The following is a 16,123-nucleotide window of genomic DNA, read 5'->3' as shown; positions in this document are numbered from 1 at the left end:
TATTAGTAAATATGGGTAACAAATCCATTATATTTACTCAGAAGTATATAGTACAATTTTGAACAAAATTTAGTTCATTCAAACTAAAGTAGATGATCAAATTTACTAAAGTTATGCTAAATTTACTTTTAAAGAACCGTAACAATGCACTGCATATTTTAAAGGCATCAGGGTAAATTACAAAATAAAAACTTTCAATTCTCAACATATAAGTTAAAATTATTACTGGAAAAAGGGAGATTTCATACAAAACCCTTCTTTGTGTTAACACTATAATGTCTAATGTTCTATTTTGTAAATGTGAATTTACCATTAAGCACACAGTAGTTCACACCAACACATTTAAACTCAGGAACCAACTCCTGGGAAACTCTGCCCTCCTCCTGTGGTCCTGGGTCCTGTTTTGTTTGTTCGGTTGGTTTTGTTTTGTTTACACAAATGCACTTTTTGCTTTCGTACCTGTGAATATTTCTAACATTGCACTTCTGTATTGCCTTAGTATCTGTTTGTATGTTTCTCCCCAATCAGACTGAGGGCTCTTTGAGGACAGATAGTGTGTATTATTTATCTGTGTGTCCCGAGTACCTAGTAGACAGCAGGTACTCACTGCATGTTGTTCATGGATGAGTAAATGGAGAACATCGAGGTGTGGCTCATCTATTACCCTGCTGGAATATAAACTAATTTGGGGTCTATTATCTTATGCCACTGCTTGGCTTGGTTTAAGCTAGCATTTTGGGAATCCAAATGAGATAAGTGAAAACATTATTTCCCTACAAATCTAAAATTTGAATAATCCTTTTTTTAGTTTCTTCTCTTCCTCAGATTTGGATAAATCATGTTGGCACTTCATGGAAAATGAGTACTTTATTTAAACATGAAAAAGTAAATCTGCTGATGTTAGTCTTAGTTCTCTTGGCCAATTTATCTTGCAAACAGTTTCCTGCTAAATCAGGTCAGAAAAACATGAGTTAATACTCAAGTGGGAATAAATTTTAAAAACAAGCAAGTAATTACAGGACCAAAATACAGGTTAATTTTGCAACAGAAAATAAACAACAAATTGATTATCGTTTTATAAAAAAAAACTTTTATTCTTAAGACTGTTTAATTGGAGCAGATCAAAGTTATCATTGTAAACAATTAAGAAGTCTATGTAACACACGAAATTTGAAAATATTTACGAAATCTATGTACGTTCTATCTTTCAGAGACCTTACAAAAATTCATGCTTTGGCTCATAAACTGAATCATAAATATGCATCACAGGTTTAAAAAAATATTTCTTATTGTGAATATTTAATATTAACTCTAGCTGATTTGAACTGAACTTGAAAAAAATTAAACATCAATATTAAATAGTCAATATATCGTGTTGTAGTATATTTCAAAAGGTGATAAAACTGTATTTGTCAAAGTTTATGCCATCATTTCAGTGGTAAGAGCACGTATGTCAAGACAGGCCTATAAATACAAGGCACACAAATGTCACTGAAAAGCCCATCTCCCACAGGTAGTAAAAGGCTGATAATAATACTTTTTAGAAATAATAAAAGGATCTAGTAGATTTTAACTCTTCATGTTTAGGGGCTAAGCAATTCCTGAATTTTAAAAGAAAGCTCCTAAGTAGCATTTTATTCTAAAGATGAGATATCATAAATTACACAAAATATTTTAATAAAAGAGTCAGTATTTTACAAGAAATATCTTACCACATTATTCCTACAAAATGACCTGTCTAAAAATAAGAAAGGTATTGGGAAAGTGAAGAGAAAAAAAAAATTAAAGCAAAGTAACGAAAGAAAGATTTAAAATAAAATTTGTGAGAAATTTTAAATACATGAATAACTTATGTATGCATATATATTATGTATGCACATGGAGAGAGGAAATATACATTTAAAAACTAAATGGCTTAGTAGGATAAGAAATAAGAAATTAACCCTGCTAAATAGACCCTTCAAAAGAACAACCATAGCATTTCATCAGGTAGAGAAAGGGGAACTGCTTAAAAGCTGAATTGATTGAAAATGAGGTCACATCTGCTCCTCTTCTGCCCACTCACATAATGTTTTGGAATGAACTTTCATTTTGTGCCAATCAACCCTACTTTAGTACTTAGAAGAGCTAAGACTCTCTCTTTTCTTGATCCTCTTTAAAATATTTTAAAATAGCATTCCCAATAACAATCCGTGGAGACCACACTGTTAACACTTTTTTTTTTTTTAAATCCAGGGAAGTACTTATTTAGTCCTATCCTTTGATTCTTGTTTCCAATATAAGTGCATTTTATAATCTAATACCAGCCAAAGCCAAGCAAACAGTTTAATTCTTAATCCTCCTTCACATCTGGCAAACCCAGTGAAACCACATAATGATTTCCAAATCTTCCTAAAAACCTTATAGGAAATTAAAGTCACCAACAGAATCATCAATAATTCTTATGACACTAAGAAAAACATTTTACTGAGTGAGAGCAGAATGAGGTCAAATGTGGCATTTGTGTTGGGAGAGAATGTTTATTATATCTTTTGAAAGGCAAAAAAGCAATGTCCTATTATCCCTCTAGGGGAGAAACTCGAGAATGAATATAGCACTGCCACATGAAATGTTACTACTTTCTGCAGCTGGAAATGCATAAAACGGCTCTTCCTCCACTGCATCCCTGCTTTGCCCTGAAGCACGGCTTACATAACAGCTCATAAAAAAAGTATTGCAATGTGTTGCTTTACAACACATACATTATGATTGGTATATGATAACCTTCTCTCGGAAATCTGAAAAAATAACCACCCCAGGGAAAAAAATACCTCAAAGCTTTCAGGGCAGATGCATCATTTTAAAGCCTGGAACAACATTTTATTACCATGTCATGACTAGAAATCCATTTTAGGAGGGTGTGACAATGTACCGTAATTATGTGAGACAGAAAAATACAGTCAGAGTAGATCAAGGTTATTTATGTAATAAACTTTTTGACATTTTACTTTTTAACTATCAACAGGCCTGTTCTCAAGAAGGAATGCTTATTCATAGTGATACTCTGGTTTATCATGAGTGTTATTTGTCATTCAGGTTACTATTTATATGCATCATTAAAAGATAAAAGAACTGTCCTTTCAGTTATCCAAATATTTATTACAGGTCTACTATATGCCAGACACTCTATATAAAAGTGCCATGTTATAGAAAAAGGCCTGAGCAGGCCTCAGTGACCTGATCTGTGTTTTGAAAATAGTAGAGGCTCCCCAGGACATAGGCGGTGGGGATGTAAGGTGGGGCATGAGGAAAAGGCACAAAAATCATAAAAACTTGGAGTGCTCAGAGAATGCCAAAGCATTTGCTATAACAGAAGGGCAGAAGATGAAACTCGAGATACTGGCAGTTCCTCAGAGGGCCTCTTAAGAAATGCCGAGGGGTTCACACTTTATCCTCTGACATGGGAGCCATGAGATCAAAGCTGAATTTTGGAATGAGTACTCGGATAGAGCAAATGAGTGGGAAGAGAAGCCAAGATGTTGTCAGAGACATAAGAATAAACTTCAAAATAAAATACTACAAAAGGCAAAGTGGGAGAGAACTTCAAGACAGGAGTGGTCAACAGGGCTAAAAACTACAGTCATGATGTCAAAGTAACAAGAACGACAAAGTCCAAAGGTACAGGCCAGGGAGGTATGGTAATGGCGGTGCTGCAGTGGGGCCCGCTCACCAGCTCTCTCATAGACAACAGTGGAGGCCCCAGGAGCATGGAACTATAAAGGCCTCCGGACTCCTCGCAGCTCTCTCCCACTCAGCTAGAGGATGGATCTGTCATACTGCTTTCCACCTTCTAGAGCACACAAAGCATTTTTGTGATCCCCTTGTTGCTATGCCCTAGACATTCCTTTCAAATGCCTAACTGATGGTTTAACAAATATGTACTGAGTACCTACTATGTACCAGGTTACAGAGATACAAAGGTAAGCAAATACATCCCTGCTTTTGTGGCTCTTTCTGTCCAGTGGGGCAGACAGATAAACAAATAATCATATAAACATGGTGCTGTAAGAAACTTCAAGGAGAATTGATCCAATTTAGGAAGTTAGAAAAGGCTTTCTTGCGACCAGGCGCGGTGGCTCACGCCTGTAATCCCAGCACTTTGAGAGACTGAGGCGGGCGGATCATGAGGTCAGGAGATCGAGACCAACCTGGCTAACACAGTGGAACTCTGTCTCTACTAAAAATACAAACATCAGCTGGGCGTGATGGCGGGCGCCTGCAGTCCCAGCTACTTGGGAGGCTGAGGCAGGAGAATGGCGTGAACCCAGGAGGTGGAGCTTGCAGTCAGCAGAGATCACATCACTGCACTCCAGCCTGGGCGACAGAGCAAGACTCCATCTCAAAAAAAAAAGAAAAGAAAAGGCTTTCTTGAGAATGAGTACATCACTGAGCAAAGATCTGAAAGAAGAGAAGTTAGTTAGGTAAAGAGAGGAGAGAAGAGTGTCCCAGGTAGAGAACATGTTGTGCAAAGTGCCTGTAGCAGGAAGCCCATGCTAAGCAGAAGGACTAGATATGGCTGGAGTACAGAGTGAGGCGCGCCTGGGGCAAGGTGAGGCTGAATATTAGGTAGTAGCTAGATCAAGCCAGGCCTGGTGTCCATGGTAATGCATCTAGACTTCATCTGAGAGCAGTAAAAAGCAAGTTAATAGCTTTAATGCACCTTGGAAGGGACAGAAGCATTTTGAAAACAATCCCCTGGCTCAGTAATAAGACCTGGAAACAGGCCAGAGTGACCAAGGATAGATTCGGGAATAGACAGTAGTAGTCTGGATGAGAATCTTGGTGGTGGAAGAAAAAAAGTGGAAAGTGGACAGATTCAAGGATAAATTAGTGTCTTAGTCCATTTATTGCTATAAAGAAATACCAGAAGCTGTGTAATTTATAAAGAAAAGAGGTTTATTTGGCTCACAGTTCTGCAGGCTGTATAAGAAGCATGGTACCAGCATCTCCTTCTGATGGGGTCTCAGGCTGCCTCCACGCATGGCAGTAGGGAAAGGGAGTGGGTGTACAGAGATCACATGGCGAGGGAGGGAGCAAGAGACAGAGAGAAGAAGGTGCCAGGTTTTGTTTTGTTTTGTTTTTTTATAATCAGTGCTTTTGGTAACTAACAGAATGAGAACTCACTTATTACAGTGAAGATGGCACTAAAACAATACATGAGGGATCTGCCTCCATGACCCAATCACTTCCCATTAGGCCTCACCTCCAAAATTGGGAATCAAATTTCAACATGAGCTTTGCGGGGACAGACATCCAAATTATAGCAATTAGGAAGTAAAATGAGCAAATGTGATGATGGATTGGATATATGTGATGAAGGAGAGGGAGGTATGAAGAATGACTTTAAGATTTGCAACTTATTCAACTGGATACTGTTCACTGAGAGAGGAAAACACTGAAATAGACCAGAATTAAAGATGATGAGTTCTTTTAGATATGCTGAATTTGAAGTGCTTCTGAAACATTCAAGAGGAGATGGAAACATAGAATTTATAGCTCAGTAAAGAGGTCTGGACTGGAGAATATAATCTGGCAGAAATCTTTGTGCACATAATAATTGACTCAAGAGCTAATAAAATGAATGATGAAGAGATTATAAAGTGAGAAAAGGAAAGGACCTTGGATCCTGGCCTTGAGGAATCCAACCCTTACGTGATTGATGGAAGAGGGTGAGACCACAGAAGAGACAGATGACTAGTCCAATATGTTGAAAGAAAACAAAACAAAACAGTGTGTTCAAGACAGAGGGTATGGTGAAGTATGTCAAGAAGCCAAGTAAGATGAGGATTGCATTTGGTAACGTGAAGTTGAAGTTGACTGATAACTTTACTGACAGCTGTTTTGGTAGGGTAATGGTGTCAAGAGCCCAACTGGAGTGAGTGGAAGTGTGGAGGTGGGAGATGTGGAAACGGTACAAATAAGAATAGACAACATTTTTGAAAAATGTGCCTGTTAAGGGACGAATAGAGATGAAGAAGCAGCTGGAAGAAATATTAAGTGGAATGAGAAAATTTAGTTTGTTTTTAATAGGAAAAGCTTGAAGATTTTTAAAAGCAAAGGCAACGGTGAGACATTAAAAAGCAAGTGAGAGAAGGGATAATCAAGTGTAAAAAGTTATTGAGAATGTAGAAGGGATGGGAGCCAAACCAGTCATGGGGACTGGCCTGGTTGGGAGGAGGATACCCCCTCTGCTGTAATAGGAAGGATGGAATTGGCGCAGATACTGGATTCCAAATCCTTAACCACTGCAGTCTGAATTAATCCAACAGTGTCTTCCATTTAACCTATTCCATATATTGCATTTACACTTACCTCTGTTAACCACTGCAGATATATGAAAAAATACTCCACATCACTAATCAGGGAAATGCAAATCAAAACTGCAATGAGGTATCATCTCATCCGAGTCAGAATGGCTATTACCAAAAAGACAAAAAATAACAATGCTGGCAAAGATGCAGAGTAAGGGAACTCTTACACACTGTTGGTGGGAATGTAAGTTACAACAGCCATTATGGAAAACAGTATGGAGGTTTCTCATAAACCTAAAAATAGAACTACCATACGACCCACCCATCCCACTACTGGGTATTTATCCAAAGGAAAGGAAATTAGTATACCAAAGGATACCTGCTCTGTTATGTTGACTGAAGCACTATTCACAATAGCCAAGATATGGAACCAACCTAAGTGTCCATCAGTGGATGAAGGGATAAAGAAAATGTGGTATGTATACACAATGGAGTACTATTCAGCCACAGAAAGAAATCCTGTCATTTGCAGCAACATGGATAGAAGTGAAGGTCATTATGCTATGTGAAATAAGCCAGGCACAGAAAGACAAATACCACATGTTTTCACTCATGTGCGAGAGCTAAAAAAGTGGATCTCACTGAGGTAGAGTAGAACGATGGTTAACAGTGGCTGGGAAGGGGAAAGGGGTAAAGAGAGATTGGTTAATGGGTACAAACATATACTTAGATAGAAGGAATAAGTTCTAGTGTTCAATACCACAGTAGGGTGACCATAGGGAAAAACAATTTATTGTACATTTCAAAATAGCTAGAAGAAAAGATCTGAGGCATTTCCACCACAAAGAAAAGGAATGTTACAAGCTCACACCTGTAATCCCAGCACTTTGGGAGGCTGAGGAGGAGGATCTCTTGAGGGTAGGAATTTGAGACTAGCCTTGGTGGCATAGTGAGACCCCATCTTTACAAATTTTTTTTTTTTTTTAATCAGGAGGGCATGGTGGTGTGTGTCTGTAGTCCCAGTTACTTGGAAGGCTGAGGTGGGAGGATTGCTTGAGGCCAGGAGTTCGAGGCCACAGTGAACAATGATCGTGCCACTGCCCTCCAGCCCAGGCAATAGAGCAAGACCCTGTCTCTAAAAAAAAAAAAAAAGTGCAAGGTAACAGATATCCTAATTACTCTGATTTGATCATTACACACTGTATGCATGTATCAAAATATTCCATGCCATGCACTCCATAAATATGTACAATTCATAGGTATCAATCAAACATTTATAAAAACCACTGCTTTCTAGTATATGTCAGGGATTTTTTTTTTTTTAAGAGACTGAAAGCCTCCCTAACCAGGCTCCACTATGTACTCACTCAAGCTGTCCCTGTACTCATTAGTCAGTCATGTCCCTTCAGGAGATGATTTAAAAAAATCATTTTCAGTCCTGCCTCTAGGGTTTGCTCACTTAGCAGCCTTAGCCTACAGCACTGCCCTGCTTTCCTCCTCTCTTCCTTCTAGGTTCAGTTCCAATTCCATTTATAAAGACTCAGCCCCCACCATCTGCTCTAGTTCCAGTGATATTTTTCCCTCTTATGAATTTCTACTCAATATTTTATAATTCTCTAACTGTCCTATATGTTAGTTTTTCTTCCCCAACCAGACTAAAAAGCTCTAATTGAGGAGAGTCTTAGTCTTTTGCTCCTTTTGCACAGGAAGAGCTTCTATTATGTCTCTTCCTTTCTCCTAAATTCTGTGCCATTTCTATTTTCCTTATTTCTACTCCCATATACAAAATAATAACAGTTATTCAACAGGAAACATGTTTCCTGGCCTCCATATACTTAAAAGAGGGTCTGCTTTATGTTTTTTAGATGGATTTTGGGGGCAACATCATCAGTGCAATTTCTGATTTTAAAAAATAAAACTACTAGACACTCTTAAGTATGTTACATACTCCAATCCTCACAACTATCCAGTGAGACAGGACCTGTAATTTTACTCTCACATTTTATAGTTGAGGAAGTCAGAGATTAGAAAGGAGATTACATATCATTAAGTCACACAATTAGTAAGCCACTGATCTAGGTTTGAACCCTGGCCTGTGACTCCTGATCCTGTGCTGGTGGCCACAGTGCTAAACAACTTCAAGAAGACTGCTTGATAATGACTTCTACTTTGTAGAAACCCAGACATTTACAAAAACAATTAACTTGAGAGGCCTTTAAAACATGCAATAAATATATACTTTAATGTCTCTTTATTCTGCTTTTTAAAATCATGTTATAAGGCTATCTTTGGCAACCAGTTACACCAAAGTAGCAAATTCTGACTCTACACAATGAGATCTGCCTGTCAAAGGTGTTTTGTTCCTTCGACGTGTTAGGTCATGATTTCCCCTGACAGCTTGTGAAATAAAGGGGAAAACATTTTTAAAAATTTAATACAAAGAATTAAGTCAGTTGTCCCATAAGTAAGGACTAAAGTGCTTTTCATCCTATGTTAAGCACACTGTTCCGACTGAGGTACTACTGAGAATTTTTAGATGTTCAAACTATCGCTAATGAATACTCTTGCCTTTTTATGACCAAAAGTAGTGCTGTGGCTGTGGAAGAAAACTAAATTCTTCACGATTGAGCCCATTCCTATAGCTTTGCTGATATTCTACTCTAACCAAAAATTTATCAAATGCCTGGTTCCATAAAGACAGCAGAAGATAATTACACCATCACAGAAGAATTTACTATATTTCCCAGGACATGCTAACTATATTATATGTAAGACCAGTGTTCCATTTTTTCCCTCCCATAATGTAAGAGGTATCAATGAGAGAAAGGGGGAAAACCCCTCACAGAGTACTTATCCAGAAATACAACCAACAGTCTGTTTTCTAGGACACATGAGAATGTTCACTATGAAACCCAAGTGAGGATTAGGAGTGACATATCAAAACACTAAACACTACTTTCATAGAGAATAATATGGAATGTTTTCCTAATTTAATTTCTGATTTATGTAGTAAACAGATTATACTTATATTAAAACATTAAGAATATGATAGTTAACTTTAACTTCCCATTACTTTCTATTTCCATTTCTTCATCTTGCTACCTACCACCTTTTAGATGAAAGAAGCAATATTCTAATTTTATCATAACCATGTTCACAATACTAAATAATTAAAGTAATGGTTTTATTTCAAAAAACTTTTTTGGCACTTTGAGAGAAGGAAACATAGCAGTAGTTGAGCAACAGGAAGCAACTCTATCAATTAACTGAAAGAAACTAATCACATATGCTTAAATTTAGCTGATATGACACATTCCAACCAACCTCAGTTGATCACACATAAGCTGCTGAAGTGGTACAACTGAAATTTGCTATCTCTTTGCAACAAAAGGTGAAGCTCTGGCAAATAATATGCAATAATTTATTGGAAGACTACAATGGCAAGTCTCACTGAATACCTCAGTTTTATTTTGCCATACTCTTCTGATGACCCTAAGTCATCCAGGTTTTTTGTTTTCTGTTAAAAAGTTTCCCTTCTTTTACCTGGTAAAATGAAGGTAAGCAGCACATTTATCCTGGTATCTACAAATAAATGAAAAAGGAAAAACATGTTGTTACTACAGCACACACTTAAGACAGCCTGCCAATGTGTCAGTCAAAGCATTGCCAAAGTTGTAACAGAACCTCCAAAGGCTTACCAAGAAAAATAGAAGGGATAAAAATGAAAAAAAAAAAAAAAAAAAGTAGTAAATCAATTTATCAGATAAATTATTTTATTGAACACTGACTTCCATCATGATGACTACTACAAAGACGATGATAATAGGATGAGGAGAAGGTAGAAGAACCCAAAAGAACCCATACAATGAAACAAGCATGATTCTGCCAGCATTATACATATCTCTTAATTCCTGCAACAACTCTTTGAGCTAGATACCACTATTATCCCATTTTGCAGTTGAGAAATCAGAGGCACAGAGTTTAAGCAACTTGATAAAAGCTGTGCTCCAAGGAGGCAGTAAAGGTAGGATTCAAATCCAAGGTCTCTGGCTACAGATTTCATGTTCTTAACTATTGTGCTCTCTCTAGGTAGAGGGAGGCATCCATGCTTTTCAAATCCTTAACTAGAATTTCTAGGAAAATTCTAGCTAAATAAATTGATAGTTATCTTTGTAGATTGTTTAAATGCTAAAACATAAATATATCCCTTAGAATCACTGTTAATTTCAATACGATTATTTCAATAAAAATTTCCTTTATTTTCAAACCAATAAAATACTACTAAGTAGAATTCACAATAAAATAGCTCAGGAAAGGCTACTGTAATAGAAGTAAATTTGTAGAAATCCAATTAGTATTTCAAAAAGTAGTAATAACTTACTATGATGCCCCCTAGCACAGGTGAATACTAAGATGTAATAAATTGTAATATACTGGAAATGATATATTCATCTCACATGACTTGATTGCTACAGAGAAAAAAGAAACACTTTATTTTCAGCTAGTCACTTTGGCACCTAGGACCATTAAACTGAGCTACTACCGTGCTTGCTCTTCTGATTTCGCAAAAACACAGAATGGTCTTCAAAAATCTACTGTTTGTCTGCCACTGACAATATGAAGTCAATAAAATAAGGTTTTCAAATTGACACCAAAGAGGAGGTGCCACCCTTTCCAGTGCCTAAGGCATGTTAGTCTTCCTGAAAGGCATTCTCAATTTTGGTCACATGCAGATCTCAATAAGATCATTATTTTCAACACATTTCTTGCACATCTACTTCAGGGTATGCTTTCTGGTAGGCTTCTAGGAAGTTAAAAGGCAGTGATGACCTCAAGAAGCGTGAAATCTGTTTTCAAAACACACCAGTGGCTCCTAACCTTTTAGGATCACAAAGATCTTAGATCCTCCTGGTGGGGGGCGGAAAGTACAAACAATTTAATGTTGGTAGAGTCTTTTTGTAAAGCCATCTGGTTGTAAGTATTAAAATCTTTAAAAGCATTCATTCCTCCTGACTACAAAATTCCAGACCTGTGAATTATTCTAGGGACACAATTCTAATTACAGAAGAGGCATTATGCAGAAATGTTCACTGCAGCCTGTATACCAGTCAATCTACTAGAAAAAAACAGAATGCCCTTAATGAGAATAGTTAGAAAAATTATGCTAACTGAACTTAACACAACTGAATAGTACATAATTATAAAACATTCAAAAATTAATTTTTGTGGAAAATCCTTACATATGATATTAGTTTAAAAAATATACACATTGAATATACATACTGTTTATACCACATCTCCTCGAATATGCAAAAATAATGAGGCATAGAAATGACTAGAAGAAAAGACAGTTAAAGCAGTTTTCTCTGGTGATGAGCTTTGGGTGTTAATTTTTCTCATCTCTTGGTTTTCCTTATTCCCTACATTGAGCACATGCTTGTACAAATTTTCAAAAAATTGTTACGCTTCCTGTTAAATTTGTTTTTCAAACAATTTATTGAGGAAAAAAAATCGACCTGTTAGAAAACATTTTATATAACTTGAATATTTTTTCCATAAGGAAGTTCTTTATCATAGTAAGCTATAAAATTTGTTGGCGGCCAAAGGGATCATTTTACATAATTTAAGGAACAAGCAGAAAACACATGACTAACACAGCTGAAAAGAGGTTCACAGAAACAATATTTATGGCCACAAAATGACTAGGCTGAAAGTTCACACACGGCGTAGCTAGCAATATTTTTCACTTGAGAACACAACCAAACTTGAGGTAGCATTTAAAAAACAAAACAAAACAAAACCTTAGCTTAAGCGATTTTTTTTAAAAAGGTGTAAAAAACACAGAATGCAGGGAAATCAATTATTAATCACTCAATTATCCATCTTTTAAAAGCAACGAGAATCATGCTGCATGACGTCCCCCAACATGAGACATTCATGAGATAGAAGTTCAAGTCCTACACAGCACTCTATGTGAAGAGGCACACATCCTTATAAAAAGGAAGGAGGCCGGGAGTGGTGGCTCAGGCCTGTAATCCCAACACTTTGGGAGGCCGAAGAGGGCAGATCATGAGGTCAGGAGATCGAGATCATCCTGGCTAACACTGTGAAACCCTGTCTCTGCTAAAAATATAAAAAATTAGCCAGGTGTGGTGGCAGGTGCCTGTAGTCCCAGCTACTTGAGAGGCTGAGGCAGGAGAATGGTGTGAACCTGGGAGGCAGAACTTGCGGTGAGCCTAGATCGAGTCACTGCACTCCAGCCTGAGCAACAGAGCGAGGTTCTGTCTCAAAACAAAACACAAACAAAACAACAAAAAAAGAAGGAAACAAATGCTCTACCTTACACTTTGCTCTTTAGTGATCTCTCCTACTTATCTGCTCCCAGGTTCAATCTTCCTCAAGATACTTCTTTAAATGGAGTTACATTTAAAAATTTTTAAATTAAATTAAAAATTAAGGTGAAATTAACAATTTTTCTCTCCAAAGTGGTAGATATACATGGTAAATTGGAAAGAAGCAATTAAAAGGAATGGCTGGAATAATTTTAGGTTATTTTCCTTATTAGATTGGCTTTTAACCACATATTAAAGCATATTTGACATATGCATAACTTTAAGGCATTTCATTTCTAGTTTAGAAAATATTACTAACCAAAGAAAATTATGTGGCTGGGTACTAAGTTTCAATATACTCAGAAATGATTTATTTTTAAAAAACTACAGAACAAACATACTTGAAGTATTTCGAGGTCTTCCAATAAAAATGAAGGCCAGAAATACTCCCAAAGGAAGAAGAGAACAAATAGTACATTTATAACATAGCCTCACCTAATTTAAATGGAAAAATCAGGCATTTCTTTTGCTGAGAACACATAATCCCATACACAAAGGACCAGGTACACCAGAAGCAGAAGGAGGTGGACATATTTCTCTACACCAGGGGGTAATAGGACATGCAGCCCTTCTGCCTCCAAGTTCACACAGAAGACAGACAGTTGGGACAGTCAGCCAGCAAGCTGAGAGTGAGTAATTTTCTCCATCAGAAAATCATAGGATGAAGGATGTATGCTGAGTGTCAAAGAGGATGCTTTCACAAAGAAGGGGTTGAAATTGAGGAGATCCTAAGCATGGATTAATATGAAGACTTTCTCCTGCATTGCCCTCTTTGAGAACCTTCTCAAGAATGGCTGTAAAGACAAGCAGAGTAAAATGTTGAGGACTGGAGATGCTAAACACCGGATGTTTAAAAAGACAGCAAGTTATCTGCATAAAAATATTTTGGTTTATCCAATGTAATATACGGCAAGGAGTTAAAAGCTGATATGACTGGGTTAAAAAAGACTTTCAGTTTATGGTGAATGACATAAGAGCTAATATCTCTGAATATATATTCTTCAATGGGAAAAATAAGAAAAGAATAGCCAATAGGGAAAAAGTCTTTATCAAGAAAATTTGTTTTGAAGAAATTATAGCAAATTTATTGGCGATATGGTGGACACTGTGATTAGTGATCACTTCTACCCCAGAAGCCCTTTCAGGATTAAGGATTAAAACACTTATTACTCTGGCTGCAGAGAGTGCCAGCAGAAGAGGGTGCCCATTCAAGATCAAGCCTCTTTCCAAGGACAGTCTGCATACAGCGATGGGTCAATGCAGAGGTAAAAAGGCCAGTCCTCCTGCTCCAAACTGGAAAGACTCTGAACAACTCCCCCAGTTCCAGAGCTCTCTGTGGGGTTGGCTCAGGACTTGGTAGAGAACTACTTCATAGCTCAGCCTCACTGAGTGGTTGTAGTTGCATCTCCTCCCTTCCAAAAGTATTGATCCCCAGGGATCAATTCTGTTAGATTTGTCAGTATCTCTAACAAAATAAAGTATCCAAATCTCAATCTCAGAGTCCCCTTCCTGGGTAACCCAACCTGTGGCAAAGATAAAACCTGTGTTTTCCTTAGAAAGTAGCTCATTAAGCAGAGTACATATATTTAAGTCAGTTTCCTCATTTACAAAATTGGAATATTAATATGTGAGCACAATAAGGTTCCTGCAAGGATTAAATGAGGCACTGTATAAAATACTTTGAGTGCCTGGCAACGCTAAATATGTAATAAATGCTAGGCCATTATTAAACAAGTCCTGTTTTTTAAAACAAGATTACTGTTTAAAATCCTCTGAAGAACTGTAAGGAAGATATTGAGGATAATGATAGCCTATGAAAAGTTACTGTTCATGCCAGTAGCTTCTAAGCTCCCTATATCACCTTCCTGCAAATTCTTGATCTTTCTTTTTACTTCCCAGTCAACCCTTTTCCCATTTCCTTAAACATTTCTCCCTGTGCCGGTAATTTTATCATTACATTATAACAAAATTATAAAAATGTCTAAGAAGGAAAAAAGAGAGGAGGGAGGATTGAGAGATATGACCCAAAGTAAAACAGATTTCACATATTCCAACAGTCCTGAGGCTGACTAGGGCAGGAGATCATGGATTTGTTATTTTAAAAATACAAATCTGCAATCTGACAAAACTCTCTCCCCAGGATTCTAATTCAGAAGATCTTGGGGAAGTGGGCACAGATATTTGTATTTTAAAACTCCCCAGGGACAAAAGAATTGCAAAGAAATCTTAAACTTTGCTCAGAATTTTATTGTAATTTAAAACTATATATGTATATATGAATCAAATAAACAAATATATTGCAAGTTGTAAATGTGACATACAAATATAATTTTTAAAATTAATGTTAAATTTAAATTACAAATATTAACATGAACTCATGATTAAGAGAAATACACTTATTTCCCTGCACTGTACACTGAAAAAGACTAGAGGCAATGATACAAGTACAATAGGCATGCCTAACACTTAGATCTTGTTTTTTTTTTCTGTTTAAATATTCTTTTTTTTTTTTTAACACTTTATGTTCTAGGGTACATATGCACAACGTGCAGGTTTGTTACATATATGTATACATGTGCCATGTTGGTACTATAGAGCTTGATTTCTAAATACCATCCTTCACTAAAAAGAACTGAGGTTCCTTGAAGAAATGGCTGATTTGGGGTCTGGGGCAGGAAATTGGAAGGTGAGCAAATTTAGTTGGGTCACAAAGAAAAGTAGCCCTGAAAAAATAATGGGAAAAATTCGATATGGTAAGATCCACTTGAAATGTAAAGGGGAAGGATTACAAATTTACCCTAACTTTTTAGAAGAAACTGTAGTCGACCCACAGTTGATAAGGAAACGCTCACCTTTACAGAAGAAGGCCAGCTAATCAGTGAAGATGTAACAACAGAGTCTAATGGAACAACAGGTTCTGGTAGGGACAAAAGGATGGTTTCCTTTAGGTGAAATGTTAGCAATAGGATATTCACATAGTACCAGAGTACCACCCAGGCACGTTTGTTATTTACAAAAAAAGAGATCTGCCAGTTACCACCATGAACAAATGATTAAATACAATTACCAGCGATGAAACAACCTGATGCCATTCGCCACCTGATGTAATGCAATATGAAGTACCCACATCAATGAAGAAGTATTTTTAACAATAATGTTTTACCTAAACTCAAATCAAGCCAAAACTTCTACAGATAGGTCTAAGTATATACACAGAGAGGGAGAGAAAGGCAGAGAAGAGAGCAAATTTGTTAAAATATTAACAACTATTGAACTTAGGAGGTACTTGTATGAATGTTCATTGTACTAGTCTTTTAGTTTTTTGTATATGGGAAGAAAATTTTAGTTATAAAAAGCTTAAGAAAAAATAACATTAAAAATGTTCTTTAGAAACTCAAACAAATTTACAAGAAAAAAACAAACAACCCCATCAAAAAGTGG

General features: G+C 36.7%; 1 protein-coding gene across 3 annotated transcripts in view; it reads right to left on the bottom strand.

Moving 5' to 3' along the window:
- Positions 1 to 16,123, bottom strand: part of GALNT7 (polypeptide N-acetylgalactosaminyltransferase 7) — a 153,542-nt gene that overhangs the window by 82,345 nt on the left and 55,074 nt on the right. Inside the window, exon 1 of one of the 3 annotated variants that reach the window (XM_017847609.1) lies at positions 9,834 to 9,872. The exons of the other annotated variants lie outside the window; for them this stretch is intronic. Coding sequence (XP_017703098.1) covers positions 9,834 to 9,860 — 27 coding nt within the window. The 5' untranslated portion in view covers positions 9,861 to 9,872. Of the gene's footprint in view, positions 1 to 9,833; positions 9,873 to 16,123 lie in introns of those variants that run through there. 3 annotated transcript variants of the gene reach the window in all.

This window comes from Rhinopithecus bieti, unplaced genomic scaffold (assembly GCF_001698545.2).
Source record: "Rhinopithecus bieti isolate Rb0 unplaced genomic scaffold, ASM169854v2 scaffold_29254, whole genome shotgun sequence".
Taxonomy (NCBI): domain Eukaryota; kingdom Metazoa; phylum Chordata; class Mammalia; order Primates; family Cercopithecidae; genus Rhinopithecus; species Rhinopithecus bieti.
The sequence above is the reverse complement of the archived record's forward strand: the minus strand, read 5'-3'. Positions and strand labels throughout refer to the sequence as shown.